Consider the following 27,968-nt stretch of genomic DNA (forward strand, 5'->3'; position numbering starts at 1 on the left):
TGGCTGAAAATTCAGTTTTGAGAGTGTGACTGTCTTTTCTAGGGGCCAGCTCAGTGATCATCTTAAGGGTGAGTTGCTACCTATCCTCATTAGTATTGATTCTCAGAGTACTTGCGCAAGTTATCTGTTGCATGGACTGATCACCATGGTCTCATTTCATTTCATCAACATGGTGTCGGCGAAACATGAATATCTGGCCACATGAGTGGATTCCCATGACGAGCCAAAACCACAGGCCATTTCTACGGATATCTCTAACAGATCAGGCCTACTGATCTGAAGCCCATGGTTTCCCACTATTGCAGGGCCTGCCCGTTGGAACTAGTCTCACCGATCTGCCAGTAGGCTGCATCAGTTTGTGTGTGGCATAATGTGGTGGATTTTCATGGTTTATCCATGGACCCAGGACTGAGGTGCTCTTCAGCAGGCCAGACATGACAGCAATGGATTTCAGGAATTGAGACTGTCTCACAGAAAGTACATTTTACAGTGTGGTGTTTTATAAAGATTATATTCATAGCAGTACATTTTGGCACTTAAAAAGTAGTTAGAAAGTATGGATGATAAGAAGAAAAATGTGGCAGTCACTGACAGTTTGTACGCTATGTATTCATATATCTTTCAAATGAAAATTAACACAATACCTGTAAAATAATAGACATAACACAGTCACCTATTAACCAACAATAACAAACATAGCTGAACCAACATTTTATTGGCGGTCACTTGTAGTGTTGGTTTACACATTTCTTTCCTGCAGTATACTCTTCTTCCAAGAGGCTTACATTTTTCGGAGGCTATTTCTGAAATCAGTTAAGATATTTTAAATCTGTCTTGTGACACCAAGGAAATGTGTATTTTTGTCACCAGATGTGTTTCATTTTACTGAAATAAAATAACAACAGTGGTCTTAATGAAACACATGTACCATTTGGCTTGCTTCTCCAGCAAACAGTTCATAACAAAAGATGTTATTGTTAGTACTTAATATATTTGCTCACACAGGGGAGAAATACAGTAGACCATAAATTTCTGTCAACTTATGTCTTCACTTACTATTAAGATCTCAGAATTATCAGGGAATTTCACTTTGGGAAATTTGTGGCAACACTGGTGGTTGCCTTTCCCTTATTTTATGTGTTGCTCCATCCAGCAATTTGCATTATTGTTAAATGAATTTAGTTTGTTTTCACAGTGCTTTTCCTATCCAATTAAAATTGGGATTAATAAGTAACTGCACAATGCAAGATAACCTACTAGTACTTTAATAAATCTGAATTTGGTTCACTTGCATTGCTTATTCAAAGATTTTTATTGTCATTTGTGTTTCAGATATGTTTATTTTGCAAAAATATGGATGATTTAGCTGGTATAACTCATTAACAAGCTGCAAAGTTAGTCGGTCAAATAGCTGTACACGTGCAGGACTAGGAAATGTTAAGGGGACAACAATTTTTCCTGTGACACTGGCTGTGACAATATGGATCTCACGTTAAGGGAATGGCATAAAGATTGATATAGGCCTCTACCTGGATGTTGTTCAGTTTAAGGTGATGAACTCATATTCCAAAGGATTTATGGAGAAAATGGCTTGGTCTAATTTCCAAGTGTAACTTGTGAAACTCATAACCGCAGCAGAGAAGATAGTGTGTTTGCGACCAAGATAATATTGGATCATAATAAGTATGAACATTTGTTGTGCCTTGACTGAGTTTGTCATTTCGTAGCTGTCCGTAGTGACACTAGAAATATAGTTAAGGCTGTGGTGATGCTGACTGTGTAAAGTGTCCCAAGTCCTTATCACAATGCATATATTTATCTTGTAAGTGAACATTCCGAGGAGGGAATTGTTTTATTTAGGAAGAATGGCAACTGTTGAGGTGCAACAACTGTTTATTGTTGTTGAACGTAGTAAGTACTCAAGTGCGCTGTTGTCTTTCGTGAGTGGGAGTCAGCATTAAAGATTTTGTGAAAGACCAGGTGAATTTGTGAAGTGAAAATAAATTCAGGTGTCCTAGGAAATGTCTTCAATATACTGAAAGCACATGAGACGTGATACTGCCTGACATTAAGAAACAGGCTAGCATGAGAAGAGCTTTTTGCTTTCTGCGGCACTATCTTATGATCATACTGTTTGTCTGTCTCTGAGTGACTTAACAATTATTTGATAGTATGACACCAAATAAGATGGGGGGGGGGGGGGGGGATATAGAGGTACCTGCAGAGCAAATGTTAATAACCAAGAAGACATACATTTTGTACAGGTTTTTATTTCAAATAATACAAAATTGTTAATTTTCTTTGACATAATTGATGTTTTTGAGCACTAGGTTGCAGAAACATATTTAGTGGGAGCCTTAAAGCCAGCAACCTTACAGTGATTAGAAAGAATGGTGTTGTGTGTCTTTCAGAGAAGTTAGAAAGTGTGGTAAGGCAGTTCAGGTTATGCTACCTGACAAGATAGTGTCTTACGGAAATGGTTGCAAATGGAAACTGCTTGGCTGCAAGCAGACAGACCACTGGATGTTGCTGTGGAACCATATACGGGAAAATGCAGAGCCATGCAAAGGCAGTGATATATTAATTGGTATGACACACAAGTCATCATCAGACAAAGGAAAAATATTCAAAGAGCAAATTTAAAACAAGACCGTGAGACATAGGTGGGTCGGTTCCAAGATACTAAATGGTGCTTGACATACAATACTGGAGAGTCACTTTGATGCTGATATGCTCAGTTGTTTAATGGTGTCAGCCAGAAACCCCATGTGATCAGCTGAGGCAGGGCAGTGTGAGCACTGGTTTGTAGAAGCTTTAGCAAGTCTGTTTGGACAATGAGGACACAATCATTGTGGCTATATGTTGTCGTAGATTTTCCAGTATATGTTGCATCTTCTTCTTTTCCTATACATAAATTTCTATTGTGTCACCATTGCCTCATTACCGTAAGTGAATTTTATGCTGAAGTCCTAAATATTTTTGTAATCCCAAGTTTTTTAAATTTCTTTTCCCAGGTGAAGGAACCTCAGATTCTATAGTTCAGCAGATTACTCTAAATCACACCAGATGCTAGGGTGGATCAGGACCCTACCAATTTCCTCTGTCCTTCCGCAGTCTGACCTTGTGCTTCTTCTCTACTGACCTTATCATCAGTGGGACTTTAAAAACCAGTCTTTCCCTCTTGTAGAGTTTGGAAGTAGTTTAGGGAAACAACAACTATTACTGTTCCCAATAAACTGGAAGTATGGATTCACATCCCAATTTGGCATAAATTTTCATTTGTCATGTCTTTACTGACGTCATGTCATGTTATTACACCTGAAATTATTTCAACGCCGTTCACTCCAGGTGTTTTGTTTCAGTGAATTCAACTGTACTGAAATATTTCTTTGTTAAGATTAGTGAACTGACCTTTAAGAGTTCGGTGATTGTGAGTTATTAACTGTCTTTTTTGCAGCTATTGAAAACATTAAAGCAAATTTAATATGTCATTTTGACACACACACACACACACACACACACACACACACACACACACACAATTAATGGAACATACTACCAGAGAATGAAACCAACACCAGAACAGTGACAAAGCTCCACAGTGGAAAATATTAGAGATCTGCTTGGAAGCTTTGAAGATTGAAACATAATAGTTTTGCATGCTCCAATTGTTCGCACAGTCCACATCAAGTAGAGAGGCACTTCTGTGCAGAGACATAGCATGGAGAGTATGAAGTTTGTGGAAGTATGGCACCAGATAGTGGGCAAACAAAGTTACATTGAGAAACTGTGTTGCTTCAGGCAACAATCTGGTTCATTTGCCTTCAGTCCATCAGATTATATATTCAAATTTAAGAGGAGCGTAACAGTTTTTAACACTGATTTCAGTCCAACATCTACATTAGAGATGTGCTGACAATGTTGTGTCTGCTGTACCAGAGCAATAGTCCGTGTTACATCACAAGGCAAGAACAGCTGACACTGCTACAATCAATTTATTTAAAAACATTTTCCCTGTTCCCTTGGATGCATCAAGAATAATCACACCATTTTACTGTTTTCACACTTGAGCGCCAATAATTTGGCAGGGTTTTTTCGTGGTTTTTATTTAAAGTTGTATGCTGTGAACTTAAATCTGCACTATCAGATTCTCAACATTAATAACTTTTCTGAATGTCTTCTAGGAAAAAAGAGGGCAGACTTTTGTTGGTCTCTTAAACAGACATTCACAGCATGTCTTGTTTTGTTGCTATTCTGTTTGATTTTATGTTCTTTTTCCTTACACCACTTTGTTTCTTCTTAATAAAAAATAAAAGTCCACCACAGTTTCTGTCTGTATGTTCAGGCTAATTTTAAGACCTATCATTGTGATTTTGATGCAGTTTTCACTGATAGATAGAATGATACACGAGAAAGGTTTGTGTATATTATTTATTATGCTAAGTAATTATGAGTGTAATATATGTATTGTTATCTGTTCCATATATAACTGGCATTTGGAGAGACACCTTGTCGCAATGATGGGAGCTATGATCTGCTCAGTTGCAGAGGAGGCATTATCTTCTGTGAAGAAACAGCCTTCACAACTCTAGAGAACAGCAGAGCTTGACTTGAATCTGTTTTGGGCATGGTGGTCTAGTTGTCACGTGTGTACATGATGGAAACTGGTAGGTTGTGGGATCGAATCTGACAGATGGCAGATTTTTTTTAGTCCGCCTTTTAACCTAGCATTCACCTCTCAGTGATTTGGACATGCACCAGAAACAACAAGTGGTTTGATTTCAATGATACACTGTAGGTCCCCTTGCCCCTGTTGGATAACTGTGTAGGTTAGGAACACACAAGTCACTGGTGTCCAACTGGAGACTTCTACAGGTATCTGAGCCACACAAAATTATTATTACCAGTGTCTATACACCTATGCACACCTTCTCTCTCTATACGTATTATAAAGTGAAGTATCCCTCTGAGTTTTCCATCTGTATGCGAAAGCTATTTTCATTAACTACTGTAGGGATTTTGATATGTCTTCCACTAACACAGAACTGATTTACAAGGAAAGTTCATGTATACCATTATAAACAAGTCGCTTGGCCATAGATACTTAGTGCTAATTACGCGAAGCCTGGGCTGGGTACTGGTAACTCATAGGTCAGAAGAAAATATATTGTGGTTTAGCATCATGTCGATGACAAGCACAGATGAAATGGGGTACTAGTTCTGATTGTCCAATGATGGGGAAGGAATTTAGTTGCATACTTCTGAAAGGAATTCTAATGGTATTCATTGTAATCAATCCAGTGAAACCCAAATGTAAGTGGCTGGACAAGGATTTAAATGCAGCTGCACCTGGACATGAGTTCAGTGTCTTAACCATCTAACCAATTGTGCCAACTTGCTTTATCATACAAATTGGAGGAAGCTCATTGTAAAGCACCTTTACTGACATTTTATAAACAAAATATTTTCATCCTCATAGCCCACCTTTCCCCCATCTGTCGTTAGATATGTGCAACATTTGCACTTAAGAGATTTTAATGTGTAAGCCACTTCAGAACCTTGCACATTTCTTATCCTGTGTAAACATTATTAGCATTCATTTCTACATACACATCAATACTCTGCAAAACCATTCAATCAACTGTAAAATGCATGACGGAAGGGATGTCCCAATATACTAGTTATCAGGGCTTTTTCTATTTCCTGAAGCACGGGAGGAATGACTGTCACTATGGTTTTGTGTGTGCTGTAATTAATCTAATCTCATCCTCATGATACCTGTGGGAGTGATACACAGAGGATAGTGGTAGATTCCTCGGCATCATTTAGGCCATTTCTTGAAACTTCCTTAGTCGACTTTCATAGGATAGTTTACATATATCTTCAACTGTCTGGTAATTCAGTTTCTTCTACATCTCTGTGACACCTTCCCACGTGTCAAACAATTTTTGCTGCCTTTCTCTGTATACATTTAACATTCCCTGTTAATCCTATCTCACAAGGGTTCCACACACTGGAGCAAAATTCAAGAACAGGTTGCACATGTGATTTGTGAGCTATCTCCTTTGTAGACTGTTGCATTTCTCTAGTATTCTACTAATAAACCGAAGTCTGCCACCTGTGTTAAATGCAACTAAGCCTGTGTGATCATTTCATTTCATATCCTGACAAAGTGTTACACCCAGGTATTTGTATGAGTTGACTGATTTACAGCTGTGACTCACTGATATTACAGTTATAAGATACATGTTTTTATTACAATGAAATGAACACCCTTAGCTGCTTACAGGCGTTGACACACATCAACGGGGACAGATGAAAATGTGTGCCCCGACCGGAACTCGAACCCGGGATCTCCTGCTTACATGGCAGATGCTCTATCCATCTGAGCCACCGAGGACACAGACGATAGTGCGACTGAAGGGATTTATCGCTGGCATGCCTCCCGCGAAACCCACATTCTAAATGTATTGTCCCGCACTACATTCGTAGTGCCCCCACCCATTATACTAATTACTCGCGGCGCGTTGCCGATTCCCGTCAGAGTTCGGGCACTGTTCGTGCATTCGCACAGAAGATGAAGATAGTCAAGTTGCTGGTGAGCCTTAACAATACATTTACTAAGATGGTATCTGTTCTTTCGGACATGTCCGAAAGAACAGATACCATCGGTGACCAAGCAGCTCGTTAGAATGAAATTACAATGAAATGAACAACCTTAGCTGCTTACAGGCGTTGTCCAAAAGAGCAGATACCATCTTAGTAAATGTATAGATAAGGCTCACCGGCAACTTGACCATCTTCATCTTCTGTGGGAATGCACATACAGTGCCCGAACTCTTACGGGAATCGGCAACGCGCCGCGAGTAATGAGTATAATGGGCGGGGGCACTACGAATGTAGTGCGGGACAATACGTTGAGAATGTGGGTTTCGCGGGAGGCGTGCCAGAGATAAATCCCTGCAGTTGCGCTATCCTCTGTGTCCTCGGTGGCTCAGACGGATAGAGTGTCTGCCATGTAAGCAGGAGATCCCGGGTTCGAGTCCCGGTCGGGGCACACACTTTCATCTGTCCCCGTTGACGTATGTCAATGCCTGTAAGCAGCTAAGGGTGTTCATTTCATTGTAATTTCATTCTAACAAGCTGCTTGGTCACCGATGGTATCTGTTCTTTCGAACATGTCTGAAAGAACAGATACCATCTTAGTAAATAATAGTACATGTTTTTACGTTTTGTGAAGACACAATTTTATATTTTGAACATTTAAGGCACTTGCCAATCTTTGCATCAGTTTTAAATATTATCAAGATTTGACTGAATATTTGTACAGTTACTTTCAGCCAGTAGTTCATTATATCTGTGATAAGTCCACAAGGCCATTACTATACAACATTAATGATAAATGTCCCAACACACTTCCCGGGGCACACCGAAAGCTACTTCTATGTCTCTCCATGACTCTCCATTGAAGAAAATTAATCTGCTGTTTCCTCCTTGCCAAAAAATTTTCAATCCTGTCACAAATTTCGCTTGATACCGTATATTATTGTACTTTTGATAGTAAGCATAGATGCAGTACTGAGTCAAATGCGTTTTGGAAATTGAGTAATACTGCATGTACCTGACTGCCTTGAGTCTAGGCTAAGTCATGCGAGTTACGTTTCAGATGGTCAATGTTTTCAGAACTCATGGTTGGTATGAAGGAGGTCATTCTGTTCGAGGTACCTCATTCTGTTTGAGCTAAGAATATCTTCTAAGATTCTACAAAAAACTGATGTCAGGTATAATGGTTGGTAGTTTTGTGAATCCCTTCTGCTACCTTTCTTGCAGAGAAATGTAGCATGTACTTTCTACCAACTGCTGGCATGGCTTCTTGTCTGTGGGATCTATGATGGATTATAGCCTAGTTAAAAATAGAGTCAAACTCAGATGCAATATCATTAGAGAATCTGTTATGGATTCCACTGGCCTCTGCAGCTTTGTTCACATTTAATGATTTGAGCTGGTTCTCAAGACCACTGACATTAATATCTACTTCATTCAATTTTTAGTGGTACAAGGATGCAATTGTGACAACTCTCCTGGTTTCTTTATGTAAAGAAATATAAAAAAAATGGAGGTAAGCATTTCTGCTTTTGCTTTCTTATCCTCAGTCTGACTTTCTGTCTCAATCATGAAGGACTGGATGCTAACTTTGGTGCAACTAACATCCTTTACAATATTTACCCTCTTTTTCTTAAGACATGTAAAAGAAATGCATTACATATTGGTTTTGTTTAGTATGATACACAATCATACAGATCTACTGTCTTAAGGGGCTCCCGAAAGGCTCAAAATCATGAAAAGTTCAATTTTTACTTTTTTGCGTTTTCTGAATCTGCAGACTATTACCTTTTAATAGATATATAATTTATTCAATTCCGAAGACTACAACTATTTTTAAATTTTTTTTGAAATGTGTTCTACATGGGGGTAACCCACTGTGGCGCTGTTAAACTGCTGTCAAATGGTGTTATTATTAACGTCCGTGTTCATCAGGTACATTTTAGTGATGTGAGATAAAGTATGTGTTGTGGCTAACCTGTGATGGTTCAATATATATCGCTGGTGTGATTGTCGATTGTTTCATGTTTATTTACTCTGTCGTTATCTCGAAAATATTCGTAATTAATTCTGTTTCTTGAGTCTCTGTTTTGTTGAAGTATAATAATGAGTAAAAGTAAAGTTATTAGAAATCCTCTGAAGGCTTTTAAGAAAAGGAGAAATGTTCGAAAGCCAAAGGTATGTGTTATTACTGTAAACAATAAAGACGATAACCAAGTGAGTGAACCTAACCTCTCAAGTACACCTGCCCATAGCAGTCAAAGTGGGAAAGAAAATACTTCACAGAAGAAGCTTGGTTCAATGAGTGAAAACTATGAATGTTTTATGGGCGAATCGGATGTGAATGAAATATTTGATATGTCGGTTCTCAAAGGAATTTTTTCAAACTGTGTAAGATGTATTCATTGTAGTGAAGTTGGTCTGGAACTCTCCATAATAAAGCACGTAGGACTTGCTAGTGAAATACAACTGAAATGTGATAAGTGTTCATACATGACCACCTTTTGGAACAGTGTTGCAGTAACTGCAACTGAAGAAAATGGTAGCAAAATCTACGAACACAACATTAGATTTGTTTATTCCTTGCGTTCAGTTGGTAAGGGTGCTACTGCAGGTGCAATTTTCTGTGGCATCATGAATCTTCCAAATCCCCCAACCAAGTTTACGACCTATAATAAATTAATAGGGTCTAAAGTAGAAGATGTCTGTATAGAATCTATGAAGAACGCTGTGGAAGAGGCAGTAATGGAAAATAATGGTAACAGAGATTTGACTGCAGCGTTCGATGGTACCTGGCATAAACGGGGACACACATCTCTTCATGGTGTAGTATCTGCCACCAGTATGTATACAGGGAAACTTTTAGATATAGCAGTAATATCAAAGTATTGTAGATGTCCACAAAAATATAAAGGTACACATGAAAATAATTGCAAAGCTAACTATAGTGGCAGTAGTGGAGGAATGGAAGTGGCTGGTGTTGCCAGTATATTCCAGCGTTCTGAGGCGTGTGATAAAGTGCGATATGTTAATTACCTTGGTGATGGTGATTCTAAAAGTTTCAAACATGTTCAAGGACTGAAGCCCTATGGTGATGATGTTGTAGTGCAGAAATTTGAGTGTATTGGACACGTACAGAAGAGAATGGGAACAAGACTTCAGTGACTGAAAGCTTCGTACAAAAAACAAAAACTCAGTGATGGTAAAGGGTTGGATGGGAAGGGAAGGTTAACTGACAGTGTAATTGACAAAATACAGAACTATTATGGAATGGCTATTAGGCAAAATACACAAAGTGTCGACGAAATGAAGAAGGCTGTTTGGGCTCTTTTTTTTCATACTTCTTCAACCGATGAAAATCCCCAACATAGCTTGTGTCCCAAAGAAGAAGACAGTTGGTGTAAATATAACAAAGGATTGCTAACTGGTGAAGTGTACACTCATAAGCATAGTCTGCCTCATGCAATAATGGAGGTGATAAAACCTATTTTCAGAGACTTAGCAGCACCTGAACTGTTGAAAAAGTGTATTCACGGAAAAACTCAAAACCCCAATGAAAGTGTAAATAGTGTTATATGGTCGAGAATCCCCAAGATTGTATTTGTTGGAATAGAAACACTTCACTTTGGTGTGCATGATGCTGTTGCGACTTTCAATGATGGCAACATTGTAAGGCGCAAGGTATTTAGAAATATGGGAATGAAGATAGGTTCTAACATGGTACGAGCGATGCTTGCTTTAGACAAGGAACGCCTTCGGGCTGCAGACAGGGCTGTAAAGAGTCTAGAAATACAAGCAGGAGTAAACAGGAGGAGGAACAAGAGGAAGCTGGAGGAGGAGTTTGCAGAGGATGAAGATAATCCATCCTATGGACCTGGAATGCACTAAAATGTTAACCCAATCTTTGTCGCTTGATTCCCAAAACTTTTATTTTCTCATACTAATTACATGTTTTCTAAGGATCTTCCAAACATATTTGTTTCAAACTTTCAGTAAATGTTACACAGTACCTTCTGCATAATTTAACACAGCCTTTTTCCAAAAAACTGTATATTTTTGAATATATAAATAAAAAATTGCAAAAAAATGTTGTGAATTTTCATTACAATTGAAAAAAAATCATCTTTAATAACTGAAGTAAAATTCTGTAAAATCCCTGTGTTAAGTTGTAGCCCATATTCCAATAAATAATCTGTAAAAAGTTCAACTTCCTACCTCAAATACTTTGTGAGGAAAGATGTAATTTATAAGCGTTATTTTAACATTGCAAGTATAGGGCATTCCGGAGCCCCTTAACAACTATGAACACACTAACTGTCGTCAAATATAACAGATTATGTTGAATAATGCAAGCTTTTCAGTCAACAAAAAAATGAAAATCCTGCACTGCTTTAATAGGTCTTCAAATATGGTTAAATTCACGTAACGGGAATTATGAGGTTTACAGATTATTTTTAAAATTCCTACCTTAACTAGTTCTGAAAAGTCTTGAAACAGCTCATGAATATTCTTCACTTCTGACTGAAGAGCATCATATGATGCAAGGCACTCTCTTTTCTTCTCTAATTCTTCTTCTGCAATACTGACTTCAAATTCCGCAGTACCAATGAACACATCCTGAACATTGGTCTCCTCCTCTGGTGAACTATCAAGACTAGAAAATCTCCTTGGTGAACACGCAATAGGCGAAAGTTTTTTGTCTACAAATATGCAAAAAGAACATTATATTAGTGCTTGAATCATATGTAACAGTACATAAAGAACAGACAACTTTCACCCAAGCATACCTGTATATTCTTCTATAGCACTCAAAGCATTTTGCCGCGCAACAGCTACGGAACGATCAAATTTCTGAATATCTTCATCTCGTACTTGTAAACGCAAAGCATCTATTTCAGACAGTAGAGCTTTCAGTTGCTTTACCAGCCTTGTAGCATTAATCTGTTCTTGATTAACTCTATCCCAGTCACCAGCCTGATGGAACTGAATAAAAAACTAGAATTAGCTGAAAGTACAAAATATTAAAAAAGAATCAAGTTATGTTCTCTTAGTGAAATGCATACTCTATAAAAGATTGTCTTGAACAGAATTAATGCAGAATGATTTCCATTTCGTTATCAAATGTATACAGGTTTGATGATGGTCAGGGGGACATTTTGCTGAAAGTTTTAAACTGGTAAATTTATTGTTAATTTATTTTTGTACTGTTGTCTACATTACAAACTCCTTGTTAACAATGAAATTTTTTTGTGGGAAATGATTCTGTATAAGTTTTTGGCTCAAAGAAGGCTGTGGTACTTCTAATGGGGTTTTCAAGGTAGGTATTCAACACTATAAATAGTAGTAGGCCTATATTAAATAAATTGTGTAAAAATTATTTTACATATACTTTGAACTATGAAATAAAATAAGAAGTACATATTATGGCTCTAATGGTGTCAAACTACACAAACTTTATAAAGAGGATATTTACTTGCAATGTGAGTGAGAATTTTTAATTGGATTCTTCAAAAAAATATCTAGCAGTTCTTAGAACTTATGATACACATTACTTACATTGAATTTTAGGCTTCTAAAATAGTTATTGAATGATATACAGCACATTGCAATTATGTAATATGTGTGACACTATATTAACAATAGGGAAACAAACATTATTAGTTATGTTGTTTGTTGGAGTTCTATTGCAAAATTTGATAAGAAAAGAAAATTAAACAACTATTTTCTCTCCTCAGCTAGCAAGATGTCATCAACTTCTGCTCCCACTGCAAGAATGAGAAAAATGTGGCAGCAACTTAAAGATGAAGAAATGAAAAATAATAATAATAAAACAACAACAATAATAAAACAACAACAATAATAATAAAATAACAATAATAATAATAATAATAAGTTATGAAATAATTGTAGGGAAAAGAAGAGAAAAATGTTTATGTATTGCAAAAAGGAAACAAGAATAACAGCAAAAAATATGAAAGAATAGAGAGCATGTTGCCAAATGCAGATGCTTAAAAAAAAATAAAGGAAGGGAAATTAATCTATCAAAACATATCCAAACTTTATTTTCTTATAATAATGCAAATCCTATTGAGAAAGCCACAGCCCAAGCACAAAAAGCTCTACCATATTCACCAAGAAAGGAGGTCGATGTTGTTAAGAAATTGTTTGGAGGTATGTTGGAGATGTTTCACTCACTGGTAGTAAACGAAAAGAATTCATCGCTCCTTCCAACCAATTTGATGGCACTACTGTCTCAACTGTACAAAAGTTTCATCCAAGAGATGATGTAAATCACCAAGGACCAGGAATGAAGGCTGTAAAATCTATTCCTAGTCCAGATGGTTCAAAAAAGAAACTGTAAGTCAAACATATTTGTATTCTTCTCTGAGTGAAACATGCACTGTTTTTGTTTCTGAATATGGTAGAATTGTTGTGAAGAGCAGATTTGCTGAACTTGGACCTAAACATGTGCTTCTGGGTTCTCAAGTACCACATAACATTTGTTGATGTAAACACCACAAAAATTTTATTTGACTGTAAACATTTTAAGAAAAATTGTTCCGGCATTTCCTACATACTCAACCTCTTATTTAAACGCATTTTTATGTGAGTCACCTGAAGAAGACTGTTCGACTATGAAATGCAATGGCTGTAATGATTGTCAGCACAATTTGATGGAGAAATGTGTAAATGATGAGGGATGTAACCTCAACTGTTCCTGGCAGATAGGGAAAGATGAAGGTGTCTTATCAGAGTGCAAGAGAAGGTACTGCAACTAAACTGGCACAATATACAAGCATCAAAATAAGTTTTGCATCAGTCCGGTTCCCAGAACTCCTGAAGACTGACACTGACTGTGGATATTGTATCATAGACACAGTCCATTTAACTGTTGAGAGATGTCACTTAACCCACCCAAAGATTCAAACTACGCACGAGTAGCGCCTATTAGACAGATGGGATCCAACAGCTGATCCGTTCCAGTCATTCGACCCGGAAGGAGGTACACAGCTCGTGTTGTCTGTAGTTCAACCATGCCTAGACAGTCAGTACCACAGGTTTGATCGTGTCCACATTGTTACTTTGTGCCAGGAAGGGCTATCAACAAGGGAAGTGTCCAGGCATCTCGGAGTGAACCAAAGTGATGTTGTTCAGACATGGTGGATATACAGGGAGACAGGAACTGTCGATAACATGCCTCGCTCAGGCCACCCAAGGGCTACTACTGCAGTGGATGACTGCTACCTACGGATTATGGCTCGGAGGAACCCTGACAGCAATGCCACTATGTTGAATAACGCTTTTCATGCAGCCACAGGACGTCGTATTACAACTCAAACTGGGCGCAATAGGCTGCATGATGTGCAACTTCACACCTGACATCCATGGCGAGGTCCATCTTTGCAACCACAACACCATGCAGCGCGGTAAAGATGGTCCCAACAACATGCCGAATGGACCGCTCAGTATTGGCATCACATTCTCTTCACTGATGAGTGTCGCATATGCCTTCAACCAAACAATTGTCGGAGACGTGTTTGGAGGCAAACCGCTCAGGCTGAACCCCTTAGACACACTGTTCAGCGAGTGTAGCAAGGTGGAGGTTCCCTGCTGTTTTGAGGTGGCATTATCTGGGGCCAACATACGCCGCTGGTGGTCATGAAAGACACCATAGCAGCTGTACAATATGTGACTGCCATTCTCCGACCGATAGTGCAACTGTATCGGCAGCATATTGGTGAGGCATTCGTCTTCATGGACGACAATTCGCACCCTCATCATGCACATCTTGTGAGTAACTTCCTTCAGGATAATAAAATTATGTTCTCCAGACATGAACCCTATTGAACATGCCTGGGATAGATTGAAAAGGGCTGTTTATGGACGACGTGACCCACCATCCACTCTGAGGGATCTACACCGAAATGCTGTTAAGGTTTGGGACAATCTGGGCCAACAGTGCCTTGATGAACTTGTGGATAGTATGCCACGACGAATACAGGCATGCATCAATGCAACAGGATATGCTACTGGGTATTAAAAGGTACCAGTGAGTACAGCAATATGGACCACCACCTCTGAAGGTCTCACTGCATGGTGGTACAACATGCAATTTGTGGTTCTTATGAGCAATAAAAAGGGCATAAATGATGTTTATGTTTATCTCTATTCTAATTTTCTGTACTGGTTCTAGAATTCTCGGAACCGAGGTGATGCAAAACTTTTTTTGACGTGTCTACAATTTCTTTGTTTACATTTTTCTGGAGCATTGTTTTGTGGAAAAAGAGCAAACAAAACTGTATGCCAAAGACAGCAATGGTTTTATCTTCCACTGCTAAATCTGACACTTTTGCATGTGGATTTTTCTGAAAATTTTACTTTCTCTGTACAGAACAAAACACAGAATTCTCATTGAGCGCAACCCAACCACAAGTCAGTCACAAGTCTGTTAAACGCCATTCCATAGTGATACTGTCTGATAACTTTAGCCACACAAAGAAGACTTTGATTGCTTACAAGAAAGGCTGCTTGGAGAAATCCATTTGAGGCCAGTATAATCAGTACTTGATCAGAGGGCCCCGGATCACAGTTCACAAATAGATACATGGCAGCTTGTCACAAAGCACTTCAAAATAAATATAATTTGAAGGAAATAATGTGGAATTATTTTGCCACTTCACAAGGGAAAGGTCCTGTAGATGGCACTGGCAGTGCAGTGAAGAGGCAAGTTAGAGCTCAAATTTTGGCAAGAAAATGTCAAGTTTTTAATGCAAGACAATTTGCAGAAACAGCCAACAACATGTCATTTAGAAAAGTGACTGAAATGTCTTAAAATGATGAAAAAAAAAAAAAAAAAGAAACAAAATTGTGAATTTAAAATCTGTTTTTAAAGAAGCACCAATAATCAAAGGAATATTAAAAAAAATGCCCTTGTTCTAATAAACAAAGCATAGTGATATGAAGAAATGGTTACCAGTCAGAAAAGGCGAGGATTTCCTAAAAATAGTTATTAGTGGAAAATTTATCGTTCTGGAGCTACAAGAAAAGCATAGTATCTACTGTTATGCTGGAATCTGTCAGTCTTCAACTGATACTCTAAGATCACATATCTATAAAGGGTAGAGAAAAGTAGATCACATGGCACTGTCAGTGATGGAGATACATCATTTGTACACAATGAGCACATTGGGTGCGTCCTTAGAGATCCTGAACGGGAATGCTGGGGCAATAGAATTTATAATAGGTTTGATGTCGAAGTTGATGCCATTTAATTTGGTTGCTGCAGGATTTGATATGTTTATAGGTCGAAATATTAAGTATTAATGTTTCTTCTCTTGGTTATTTTTATTATATTGGTCGTAATAGCATACAATGCCTGTATTGCTATTAGTTCTCTTGATTATGTGATGTGAGTGACACATATTAAACAATTCTGCACATTTCACATGAGCTGAATAAACCTTCATTTAATTCAGCTGTGTTTCATGGTGACTGTGGAAGAAAAAATAACTATATATCGAAAGTTATTCATGGTGGGAAATATTTGATTAGGTTTAAGAAAGATTTTTTTCTGTAAAGTGAGCGACAGTTCTATTTTTAATATCTCTCACAATGACGTACATGCAAATTAGGCAAAATACCAAACCTAAGTAAATTATATAAGTAATAATAAATGTCACCTGACATTTACTTTTCGTTCATTTACATTTAAGAAAACTACAATGCGAGTGACAATGGAATGATCCATAAAGTTAATTAAGTCTCACCTTCTGAATATTCAACTTATGTTTTTTGAGTAGATCAACATGATGAGGTATTGCGACTTCGTTGAATCTGTTTAGGTGTATTTCCACTCGTTTAAATGTCTGTTTCGAAGTGACAGGCGAAGTGTCACCCATCACAAAAATGTTATTTTAATTGCTTCAATTCGTTACAATGCAATATTTTGTCTTTCGATAGATGCACGCTCAAGAAAACATAATTAATTTCGAACAGATTGATCAATTACAAGCTTCAAGCGAACACGTACACGTAAACACGACACTAAAATGCGCAGAAAACAATGACTACTGGGCTTTTGTTGTTCAAACAAATTTTTGTTTTGTACCTGGTAACAAATGAACGATTCCGTATTTCGTCGCACAATGTCTACGGCGAAGTCAGCCAATGAGACTCGTTATGCAATCAGCCAATGAGCGTCGAAACTGTACAGCTGAGTGTTTCATCTTTGGTATCAGAGATCATCAGGTTTCTGTACCATATACGGTTGTGCTGCTGCTAAGCTGTTTGAGGAAACCGACACTAATAATCAGTAATTGAAGTGAAATTAGTACAACGATTTGAATGTCTTATCGCAGTGCTTGACGTCATGTTAGGAGGTGGTCTTATCAGTGCATTTTTAAGGTTACAATCAGCTATTTGCTATAACAGTTTCCAGAAACATGTAGTACAGCGCATGGCTCTAAAAGATGTATTCGAATTATACATATTTATTTTCTTTTACTGTTCGCTGATGAATTATGTATTTTCTTACAGGTTGTCCGTGTCCAGCGTCGCAGCGAGGACCCATTTATCAAGAAATATAACTACGCTAGCAAACCCGCTGTTCATCAAAGCTACGCCTTGTTTGTTGTAAGTATGGTATTTCATCATTTTAAAATACATATGCATCCTCATTTAAGTTTCAGAAATTCCAGGTACCTAATCTATTATTTCGACGTTCACGTATTTTCAGAGGGGTGTTCTAAGTCTGCTCAAGTGTCAGAGCTTTTTACTGTAAAGTACTACAGTCAGATAACAGCAATGGAGACAAAAGCCGACGATGAAAAACCGAAATCTTATGCAGGTATACCCGAAGCATCTTTCGTTGATGATGTTAGTGCCTATATGGCGCTGGAAGAAAACAGTGGTAATGTAGATAAAGTTCTACATAAACTGGAAGAACAACACAGCAAATACAAGCTGATGGAATGCAATCTTTTAACAAAGAAGCGTCGCCTCAAGGCACAAATTCCAGATCTGGAGAATTCCCTCCAGATGATAAAGTTATTGGAACGCCAACAGGAAGCAGATTCAGAAACTATAACACAATTTCTTTTGGGAGAACAAGTTTATGTCAAAGCAAGAGTTCCACCTACAAAGCAAGTATCATTGTGGTTGGGAGCTAATGTGATGTTAGAGTATCCCCTGGAAGAGGCACGCCAGTTACTGAGCAAGAATCTCGAGGCAGCACGCTCAAACCTAAATTGTGTTAATCATGATCTAGACTTCTTGCGTGACCAGTTCACCACAACAGAAGTCAACATGGCCCGTGTTTATAATTGGGATGTGAAACGACGGCAGGCAGCTAAAGGAGTCAGTGCATAATTTTAATGAATACAGATTGAAGCATTTACTTTTTGCATATTGGTAACAGCTCTCCGCTTGTAACATATATTTAAAAAATTCTAATACTGTACAGATTCTTAAAGTTGATTACAATTGTGTTTTGTCTTATTGTAGAGTTATCTGCCTCAAATTTGCATTTCAAAATAGTCAATGTTTCATTATCAAGCTGTCCACATTATTGAAATCAGTGTTGCACTGTACATCCCAGACATTTGACCCTCAAATAAAGTCTTTAAGTGAAGTGTGAGAACTTCCTCAGTATTATAAAAACGTTTTAAAGTTTTTAAAATATAAAACTGCTGCTTATTCTTGTCATCTGCTTCAGATAGTATGAGAAGTCTGTAATGTGTTCCTTTGAAAGTTAATGTTTTGCCATTTAATTTTGTTAAATAGTCTGATACACTTAGTTTCTTGTTTTTGATATTGAAACCATTGCGTGCATCTTTCTTGTGATATTTTGCATAGAAAATATGTCGTGGATTTCTTCTCTCCACTAAATTATTTCATTTATTAGTAACCATAATGAGAATATATTTATAGGTACTTTACTGTGATGTCTTTTCTCTGTTATTGTTTACAATATTTCTTGTAATTGAACATAATTTATTAATGACTGGAATGTTTTAGTATTCTTTCCATTATATGCTTTTGTCAGTGCTAGTGCATATTTGGTTTTAGCCTACATTGCTTGGCTGTTTTGAAAGATGGCTAAAATTTTTAACTGCATAGAGAAACACCACCAAATGAATTTTACTACGTCTTGTACTGTGATTAAAATTTTGTCTTCAGTTTTGTTTAAAGTTTTCATCTCATTCCACAATCTCCCCAGCCATGTAATATTGAGAGCAGATTTAGATATTTTCACATGTTCCTATTTGTTGTGTACTAATTAGACAAGCATATCTCCACTCTTATGCTCACATATCTTTTTTAGTCTCTTTCTGTTGCCACACACCTGTTCACATTTCAGTAATTTAGATTCTCATACTGCAGTGAAACTGTTGTTTTTTGCTGTACACAATGTCTTGCACTTGACCTCCTAACATGTTGCATGTGCGTGTTAAATAAATGTTTCCTGTATTTTTCATATTAGTGAACTTTGAAAGCTGCCAGCCTAAAGATAAATTGATATAAATAAAATCAGAATTTACAGAATGTACCCTACAGTTTTTGTTTTCTGGAAATGTTTGTGTTTCAGTGACTACATATTTTATAATGAAAACTCTTTGTGTGAAATAGTGTTGCCAGCTCCATTACAGAAATTAAATGATTTGTAGTGTGTTGTTACTGTGGTGTAATTTTGTCTGAAAAACATTGTTATGCACAATATGGTGCTTTTCAAAGGACAAAGCTAGGTAAAGATCCAGACTGCTTCTAAATCTGCTGCTAATTACTTTTGCACTAACAGTATTTGAGAGTAACTTAAATTTTTGTTCATGGTGTGCTCTCCAGGTGTCTAGTTTTAGAAAATGCTGCTTAAAAACATGACTACAAAGAGAAGCAACTGACAGAAATAATAATTACACAGTAGTCAACATATTTGTGTTGTGGAAGTCCGTATCAGTTGCACATTTGTAGTTAGACTACACATCTCAATCACTCAGGGATATCTTTATATATAAAATGAAGTAAAACGAAATATGTACTGCCAAATATTTTACAAGCAGTCGGATAAAAAAGAGAGGGTGTGCATTGTTTGGAGTAGACGAGATAGGTTGCTGATGTGACTACTTACATAAATTCTGTAAAATTTCTGTTTTCTACTTATTGTAAAATATTTGTTGGTACATATTTAGTTTTACAGTGATTTACATCTGAAGATGATTGAGTGACCAAAACATATAATCTAATTGAAAATGTGCTGCTGAGATAGAACAGTAAATAATGAGTTAAATAGAAGTAATATTAATTTGCATTCTTGCACCAAAACTATTATACCCAGCAAGGTTATGCAGTGGTTACCACACTGCTGGACTTGTGCTTGACATCACTGTCCAGCCTCCCTGATTTAATTATCCTGTGGTGTTCTTAAATCACTAAAGACAAATACTGGGATGGTTCATTTGCAAAGGACAGCAGCGATTTCCTTCACCCTTGCCCTATCTGAGCTCATGCTCCATCTGCAATGATCTTGTCATCAATGAGATGTTAATCTGTCTTGTTTCTCTCCTCCAAAGAATTAGAACAATCATCCAGGTTCAGATTTTTTGTGGTATAGCTAATTTACCTCAGACACATATTAGTACTTGGGGGACTCTCTCTTCAAATATCTCATACATATTTTTTCTACATGACTGAGAAATCTGGAAACATCTTGAAGCATTTCTACAAACACAGGAAGTAAAAAACTAGTAATATGATAAAAGAATTTCTTAGGGTCATTCCATGTCAGTTTAACCAGGGGCTCCAGCTCAGATTTGACTGAAATTCAGTACACTAATTCTACCATGTGTGGAACACTCGTCTACAAAGTATTAGTTTCCCCTGCCAATTAGTTCCAGAATTATGACTTGTGAAAGAAAGTGGCGTGACCTGGTAAATTGCAACCCGCATCTGGCAATCTATCTTCAGGTCTTAATAACTTTGGAACTATTCTGCAAAGTCCAATGAAATTTTTACTACCCAGTAACATCCATTTAGAGAACACACTACATGAATCAAAACACAAACAACATATTTCTGAGGGAAAATAAAAAAATTCCAAAATGTGATTAAAAAATGTAATACATTAAAAGTCCCTCTATGCCAAATATAATTCACTCAAAAAGGGTATAAATTTTTTTGTGGTAAGCGTAATGTGGCCTAAACACACACACAACTCATCACGCCCATATCTGTCACAAAAACTGAGTTACATGCACACGAAAATAAAAAAAATTGAAAAATTACCTGAAAAACATGGATTTTCGAAGTGTGGTAGCACAAAAGGGACTAGTGGTATCCAGGCCAAATTTCACACACAGCATAAGCAGACCATAACTATATATCTCTCAAAATTTCAGCATGTTATTGCAAGACATTTGTGTACAATGGAAGTTGACAGATGTATTTGGTGATGTGGCCATTGTTCCACAACACAATTTTGTAAAAACATATCATAAACTGTTCTGCCTCTTCTTATCCTCTCCCACAACTGTTTAATCACTAAGCAACAACATATAGACAGATTAACACAACCTATCATTAATGTTTACTGCACCTTAACTGCTAAAAACTAGTCGATTGTCCTTCGAACAGAAGTTCTCCCACATTTTAGCTACTTTACTCTGTACATTGAGTGGCAAATTGTACTGTTTTCCTGACACTGCTTTTAGTTCTGAATCCTGAGCCAGACACACTGTGAAGACACATGTTGTGCATGAACCTATAGTTATAACCGGACAATCTGCTCATCTGCACATTGTCAGAGTCTGCTGGAGAGAAGTGATGATGGCTCCTTGTGCCTGCAACAGTTTTAACGATTTCACCTCATCATCCAAAACATAGAATGATTGTATGCCAGAGATATTTTTCTGTACCCAGGTAAATAATTGAAGATGTGTTAGAATGTGACCTTCTGTAGGGTACTGCAGACTTGCTCATGATGCCATGCACTTAATGGTAGCACCAATACCATCACATACATTTTTACCATGACTTGTGAAAAAATTCCATTTCTGCGTGAATCTGAAAATCATGGTAACGCATGCCTAAATTTTTGAGATTTTTACAGTTTTTGTACCGACTAGCTGCCCCATCACTGAAGTATTTTGCAAAATGTATGTGAGGCAGCTTGTTATTCACATATGCCATGACAGTGCGAATGTGGGCATGAACTGCAATGGCATCATGAATTAAACAGTCACTAAAAACGCACAGATTCATGACAGACACATCACCTGATTCACCTCTATAGTAAATCGCAAATGGCTGGAGAGATGCTAGACTGTTGTCCCAATGATATCCTTGGATGGCATCTTGAACTATAAATGCATAATTTTCAGAAAAGTCTAGCATTACTATAATTTCATCTTGTTTCAAATTATCCTTACAGAACTGGAGATAAGCCGACTGTGCTGTTGCTGTGAAGCTGTGTGTGGTCAGTTTGTCCGTTTTTTGACAACACACATCAACAAAATCTTCCACTGTACTTTGCTTTGTTTCAAGACTTGTGCGATCCATGTGTGTCCATTGTTTATAAGAAACAAGTTCATCGTCATCCATAAGGAGTTCACCATACAGTTTGTTATTCATGTGTTCTGCAAGATTTGCCTTACCAGGACACTTTTCACACCTGTGTATCGTGCACTGGTAAGAACTGATGTTGCACACTAGCAGCTTCATTGCACCTTTGTAATCCAGACCAGAATCCTTTATAGCAGCAAACATCAGCTTAGCATTTTGATGGGTCTCACATACACAAACATTGTGTGCCCCCCTTGCACTTACTGAGCGAGGTGGCGCAGTGGTTAGCACACTGGACTCGCATTCGGGAGGACGACGGTTCAATCCCGCATCCAGCCATCCTGATTTACGTTTTCCGTGATTTCCCTAGATCACTTCAGGCAAATGCCGGGATGGTTCCTTCAAAAGGGCACGACCGATTTCCTTCCCCATCCTTCCCTAATCCGAGCTTGTGCTCCGTCTCTAATGACCTCGTTGTCGACGGGACGTTAAACACTAATCTCCTCCTCCTCCCCTTGCACTTACAGGCACAACCCATTCTGGCCGAAGATTGGAAAAAGATGATAAACCTACTTTGGTATTGGGATACTTTTCCTTGAATTCTACAGATAGTTCTGATATGTTGCATAGCAACAGTCTTTTTAGCATCTGTACACGTACATTTCCCTTTTTTCACTGTTACATAGTCTTTTTTTTTTTCCAGGCATTATTCGGCTGTAGTCATTACTTTCTTAAAACTCCGACACTAGCACCTTTATTTCTGAACTCAATTGCTTACCCTGAGCCTGCTGAAGTTGTGGAAGCACTCCTTGGGTTGCTTTTATTTTCCTAGTTTGCTTTACCATATATGTAGAAACATTGAATTCCTTTGCAGTGTAGTCAGTAGACCAGCTGGAAGGTGCAAGGGTAAGAATAGCTACTTTTTTCTGGCGTGTAGAAATGGCACATTTTTCTTTCAAACCATGCACAATTTTGTCCAAATCAGAGCATTTCTGGCATGATTTCTGTTAATTTGGAACAGATAGTTCTTCCTCTTCCACCATTAGTGTGTCAGCTATTTTGTGTTTTAATTCCATTTGAGCTTCTTGTAGTTTTCTTTTACCATAGCTGGGACTCTCTCTTCTCCCAACTTTGTGTGTCTTCACGGGAGACAAACCAAGAGCAGTCACTGAAGTATTTAATTGCTCATCTGCTGTGGTTGTAGCTGGCTGATACTCTTGGTTACTGTCATGTAAATTATCAGAATATTCTTCATTTTTTAGCAGTGTAACACACCTAGAACATAACTTTTGTCCTGGTTTCATGTTAAGTCCCATGCACTGATTTACTTTCAGCACTGATTTTATATCAATTTCCCCGAGGCTGCACTTCACTGTCTTGCTATGAATCCGAAATGGATCAAAACAACTTCTTTGTACGAAAAAATACTTATCCAGAAACACTTCCATATGATGATAACAAACACTAAAGTTTCCTGGAACTGTACTTCTTGTGCCCACAGATTGTATCCTGGATCACCATAGCAACAAATCTTGGTCCGATTCATCCGGATCATACAGTACAAAGCGAATGCCACATTTTGTTCCATATGTTGTTTTATGACATTCAGATCCTTGTGCTCTACCAATACTGCAACTTGTTTGAACAAAAGCACCACTAGTACACTCTTCTGCCTCCAGACTGACTTTCCACAACAGTACTGACCAGTCTGAACTAGAATCTTAAAAACATGAGTAACCTGTAATTGTTGCTTGTTTCCTTTGTTGTTCCTGCTTAACAATGACTCATTCTGTCCCTGAAAACTACCATTGTTTAACTTTCTGTTGCCTAATGGTTCCCAACAATTGCTGCAGCTGTATCTGAAACAAGCTGTCTGCATCATCACTATTACTTGCTAAATCGTGTTAAAAGAAACTTAACCAGGTACATCTCTGTCAACTTTTATTGTACACAGATGCCTAGCAATAACAATTTGAAATTTTGCCACATACTATATTATGGTCTACGTATGCAGTGTTTGATATTTGGCTTGGATATCACTTGTCCCTTTTGTGCTACCACACTTAGAAAATCCATGTTTTTCAAATTTTTGTATTTTCGTGTGCATGTAACTCTGTTTGTGTGACTGATATGGACAAGATGAGTTCTGTGTGTGTTTAGGCCACATTAAGTTTACCACAAAAAAAAAAAAACCTTTTTGAGTGAATTATATTTGGCATAGAGGGCACCTACAATATGTACCTTTTAACGTATTACATTTTTTAAATCACATTTTGGAATTTTTTATTTTCCCTCAGAAATATGTTGTTGGTGTTTTGATTCGTAGTGTGTGTTCTCTAAGTGGATGTTACTGGGTTGTAAAAATTTCATTGGACTGTGCAGAATAGTTCCAAAGTTATTAAGACCTGAAGTTGGGTATGAAGACAGATTGCCAGATGTGGGTTGCAATTTCCGGGTCACACCACCTAATTTCACAAGTCATAATTCTGGAACTAATTGGCAGGGGAACTTAAAATTTTGTACATGAGTGTTCCACACTTGGTAGCATTGGTGTGCTAAATTTCAGCCAAATCTGAGACTATCAGCTGGAACATTTTCTCAAATTGGTTGAATTGACATGGAATGATCCCTTAATGAACTTGCAAGTTTTAAGATTATGCAAAAGCACAGTGTGTGGAGATACAAGGGAGAAAAATGGATGCAAAAGGTTTAGTCAAGAAATTAGTAAATAGATTAAGATTTGCCCAAAACTAACTAGAGGAGCAGGAAAGAATTTTAGTAGTAATGATGTGTTGTGCCAACTAGTTGCTTTGCAAAGGGTCAGTTGCCAGTTGGTAAAATACTGAACATTTTATGCCATTTGTAAAATATACTAATTTATTCATTCATCTGTAAATCATTTGGTGGTTTAGTGTCGGACGTGTTAGAAATAATGTATACATTTAAAACATTTACAAAATAGGATAGCATAATGTTACTGTTGATTTTTTAAGGTTAAGATTGCTAGAAGTTATTGGCTTTTAGCTCAAGCAAGAGCACAGATGAAACTTAATTTTCAGCCCTTATGAAAGACTTCCTATGATGAACTATTGCTGTTGCTTCATTTCAGAAAATCACAAATTTTCACACACAAGTTTTTTAAAGGACGTTTCACTGAGAAATCTGGAAACATTTTTAAGCATCTACATGGGATCACCTTTTGGTGGAGATAGTTTTAGGTTCTCGTACATTTATCCAGGTTCAGATTTTTTGAGGTATACCTAATTTACCTCAGACATATATTAGTAGTTGGGGGACTGTCTCTTCAAATATCTGATACATATTTTTTCTATGTGACATTTTTTCAAGAGAGCTCAGTCCTCGTCTTTCAATGATCATCTTAATGATGTCATGTTAAAACTTGGCCCATAATTTTGTTTGTGTGCATCAATTTTTATTGCAGGTTTGATGAGAATTATTCTGTAGTTAATCATATATGAGATGCTTAAAATGAAACATTGGTGTGTGTGTGTGTGTGTGTGTGTGTGTGTGTGTGTGTGTGTGTGTGTGGAGGGGGGGCGGGTTTCTTTTTACAAAGGCCTTGTTGGTCAAAAGCTAATTCCCTGTCAGTCTTTTTGTTGTGCCTTTCTGAAACTCAGCATCTCCTCTTCATGGTGAGTTCAACTCTTCTGACTATCTTCTTATTGTTTGACTTTAAGTGCATTCCAGACTTGGTTTTGATCTCGAATGCCCTTCCTCCCGCCCCCCCCCCCCCCACTCCTCTTCCCTTCCTCCCCCTCCCATCCCACCCTCTCTCTCTCTCTCTCTCTCTCTCTCTCTCTCTCTCTCTTTCTCTCTCTCTCTCTTGCCCCCCCCCTCTCCCCTCCCCCCCCCCAGTCCAAAAGTGTTGGAATTCCATCCCTGCTTTGGTGTAGAAAATGGCATGGTACTTGCCATCACACTCACCAGTGACCCCACCTTTTTTTTTTTTTTAGTATGAAAACGTCAACCTGCAGGTTCTTTGTTTCCATTTTAGACCACAGGTTGTCGTGATTATATAGGCTGATTCTCAAGTTGGAGAAAAGTGATTTCATACCACATCTCCTAAAATGTACTGTATTGCTAAAATCAGTCTTGATGTTAATGACTGCTACATTCTTATCTTTACAAATTTGGTGGGTTTCTATGAAATCAATAGATGACCAGTTCATTTAGGGGCAGTTGTTACATTTACTAATATGATATAGTCAATCCCTCAGAAGAATTTTATGGAAACGAGCTCAGCCTGTGGAGGCCTACGCGCATGTGCCCATAGGGTGAAAGAGATTACGTGCTTCCAGATGGTGTCAAGAGTAATGTCAATTCTTCTTCTTCTGCCAGATATTTAATAAACTTAGTGTTAAGCAACTGTAACACATGACATATGGCATCTGTAACTGCTCAATATAAAATGTGGTTTTACGTGTAGCTGAGTTTATTTAGTACTCATATCAATTACACTATTTCTGCTCCTGTTATAAGTTGGAGGAGCATAAAAATCTCTGCTGGCACATTTATCTTCTCCAGTATCCCTCAAATATTTTTGTTCCAGCAAATAAATGAAGTAAAATTGATCTTCAGTAATGGTAGGAAGATCACTGAGCTGTTGCTTACCAGTAGTGTATTAACTATAATTCTCAAAAGATAACCTTATGACTGCAGTCTGACAATTGAAAAATTTGAAGGGCTGTGCCCTGTCATTACTGTTTATGCTCATTACCCAGGTTCTTGTCAGGCAGATGACTCTTCCATTTGGAACATTCAGCTTAACGTCTTTGGAAACTTGGAACATAATCTCCAGTTGGTAATGATTATCATCCAGTTTCATGAAAGAAGGTGGCCCAGGATCTGTAAGTACCTGGAGAACATGATAATTGCAGATCAGATTTCGTGACATCTTGGCAACTGTCATCCAAGGTGGATTTTCATCTGCAACGATCTCACCTCTGTGGAGTTTTGACTTCTTTAATTTTCCTGATATCAGTAGCTGGAACTTCTTAATGGCAGTGGAGAACAACTGTGGCATTTAGGAGAGCAACCTCAATCAGAGTAAAGTGATGGCCTCCATCCCATGGCTGGCTGTTCTGCAGTTTTGTAGTGTGCTTAGGACTGCTATTTTCTGTGTTATCTTTGGGCATAACAGCTGTGGAACACACTTCTTTTGTTACAGTATTGTATTACATGCTCAAGGCATCGACAACGGGCATTACTGGCATGTACTATTCAATATGCTGTATATAATTCTTCTGGAACAGCAGTCTAATTGTCGATGGAGCTGTTTGTGTCTGCAAGAATCTTTGATATTGTCTCATGATTGTGACATAAATCTGTGGTTTCCAGCTGCATCATTGTTGGTTTGCCGTATAGAGGCTGGTGCCAATGGTGGATGAACCTCTCTATGACTGAGTTCTACATTCAGTGCTGCTATTTCTTGTCTGTTTTTGTGATGAACAGATGTCATAAAGCCTCATCTCTCTTCTGCCACCATTTGCCATATCATTATGGTCTTCCTCGATTGTCATTGGTACCACATTTGGAAGTCTGTTGAACGTCTCTCGGCATATTGGTTTCTGGTGCATGATGTTGAGGTGCTGGCACTTCTTAATTAAGTAATCTGCTGTGTGACATCCTCCAAAAGGAGCACTCCTCTTGCTCATGCCATTCGTAAGGTATGATACTTTGATAGCTTGTGTCATATTTGATCTCGCTGTGCGATATAGCATTAGAGCGCTGTATATACCACTGTATGGTCTCCCTGGTGTTGATCTCTATTCTTCTGCTATGTAGGCCTGCTG

The 27,968-nt window shown here is 37.8% G+C and overlaps 2 protein-coding genes across 4 annotated transcripts in view; one reads left to right on the forward strand and one right to left on the reverse strand.

The window, feature by feature from the left end:
• The window catches only part of LOC126259693 (syntaxin-17), a 54,489-nt gene extending 37,784 nt beyond the window's left edge, over positions 1 to 16,705 (reverse strand). The window contains exons 1-3 of the mRNA XM_049956655.1: positions 16,371 to 16,705; positions 11,391 to 11,586; positions 11,071 to 11,303 (exon numbers count right to left, since the gene is read on the reverse strand). Of these exons, the coding sequence (XP_049812612.1) occupies positions 11,071 to 11,303; positions 11,391 to 11,586; positions 16,371 to 16,502 (561 nt within the window). The 5' untranslated portion in view covers positions 16,503 to 16,705. The remainder of the gene's footprint in view (positions 1 to 11,070; positions 11,304 to 11,390; positions 11,587 to 16,370) is intronic.
• A 137-nt stretch (positions 16,706 to 16,842) lies between these two features.
• LOC126259387 (prefoldin subunit 3-like) overlaps positions 16,843 to 27,968 on the forward strand; it is a 40,507-nt gene continuing 29,381 nt past the window's right edge. The window contains exons 1-3 of one of the 3 annotated variants that reach the window (XM_049956141.1): positions 16,849 to 16,982; positions 17,140 to 17,235; positions 17,339 to 19,150. In XM_049956141.1, the coding sequence (XP_049812098.1) occupies positions 17,407 to 17,970 (564 nt within the window). In that variant the 5' untranslated portion in view covers positions 16,849 to 16,982; positions 17,140 to 17,235; positions 17,339 to 17,406 and the 3' untranslated portion in view covers positions 17,971 to 19,150. Of the gene's footprint in view, positions 17,008 to 17,139; positions 17,236 to 17,338; positions 19,151 to 27,968 lie in introns of those variants that run through there. The other 2 variants (XM_049956142.1, XM_049956140.1) reach the window with 2 other exon arrangements.

This window comes from Schistocerca nitens, chromosome 5 (genome assembly GCF_023898315.1).
Source record: "Schistocerca nitens isolate TAMUIC-IGC-003100 chromosome 5, iqSchNite1.1, whole genome shotgun sequence".
Lineage (NCBI taxonomy): Eukaryota > Metazoa > Arthropoda > Insecta > Orthoptera > Acrididae > Schistocerca > Schistocerca nitens.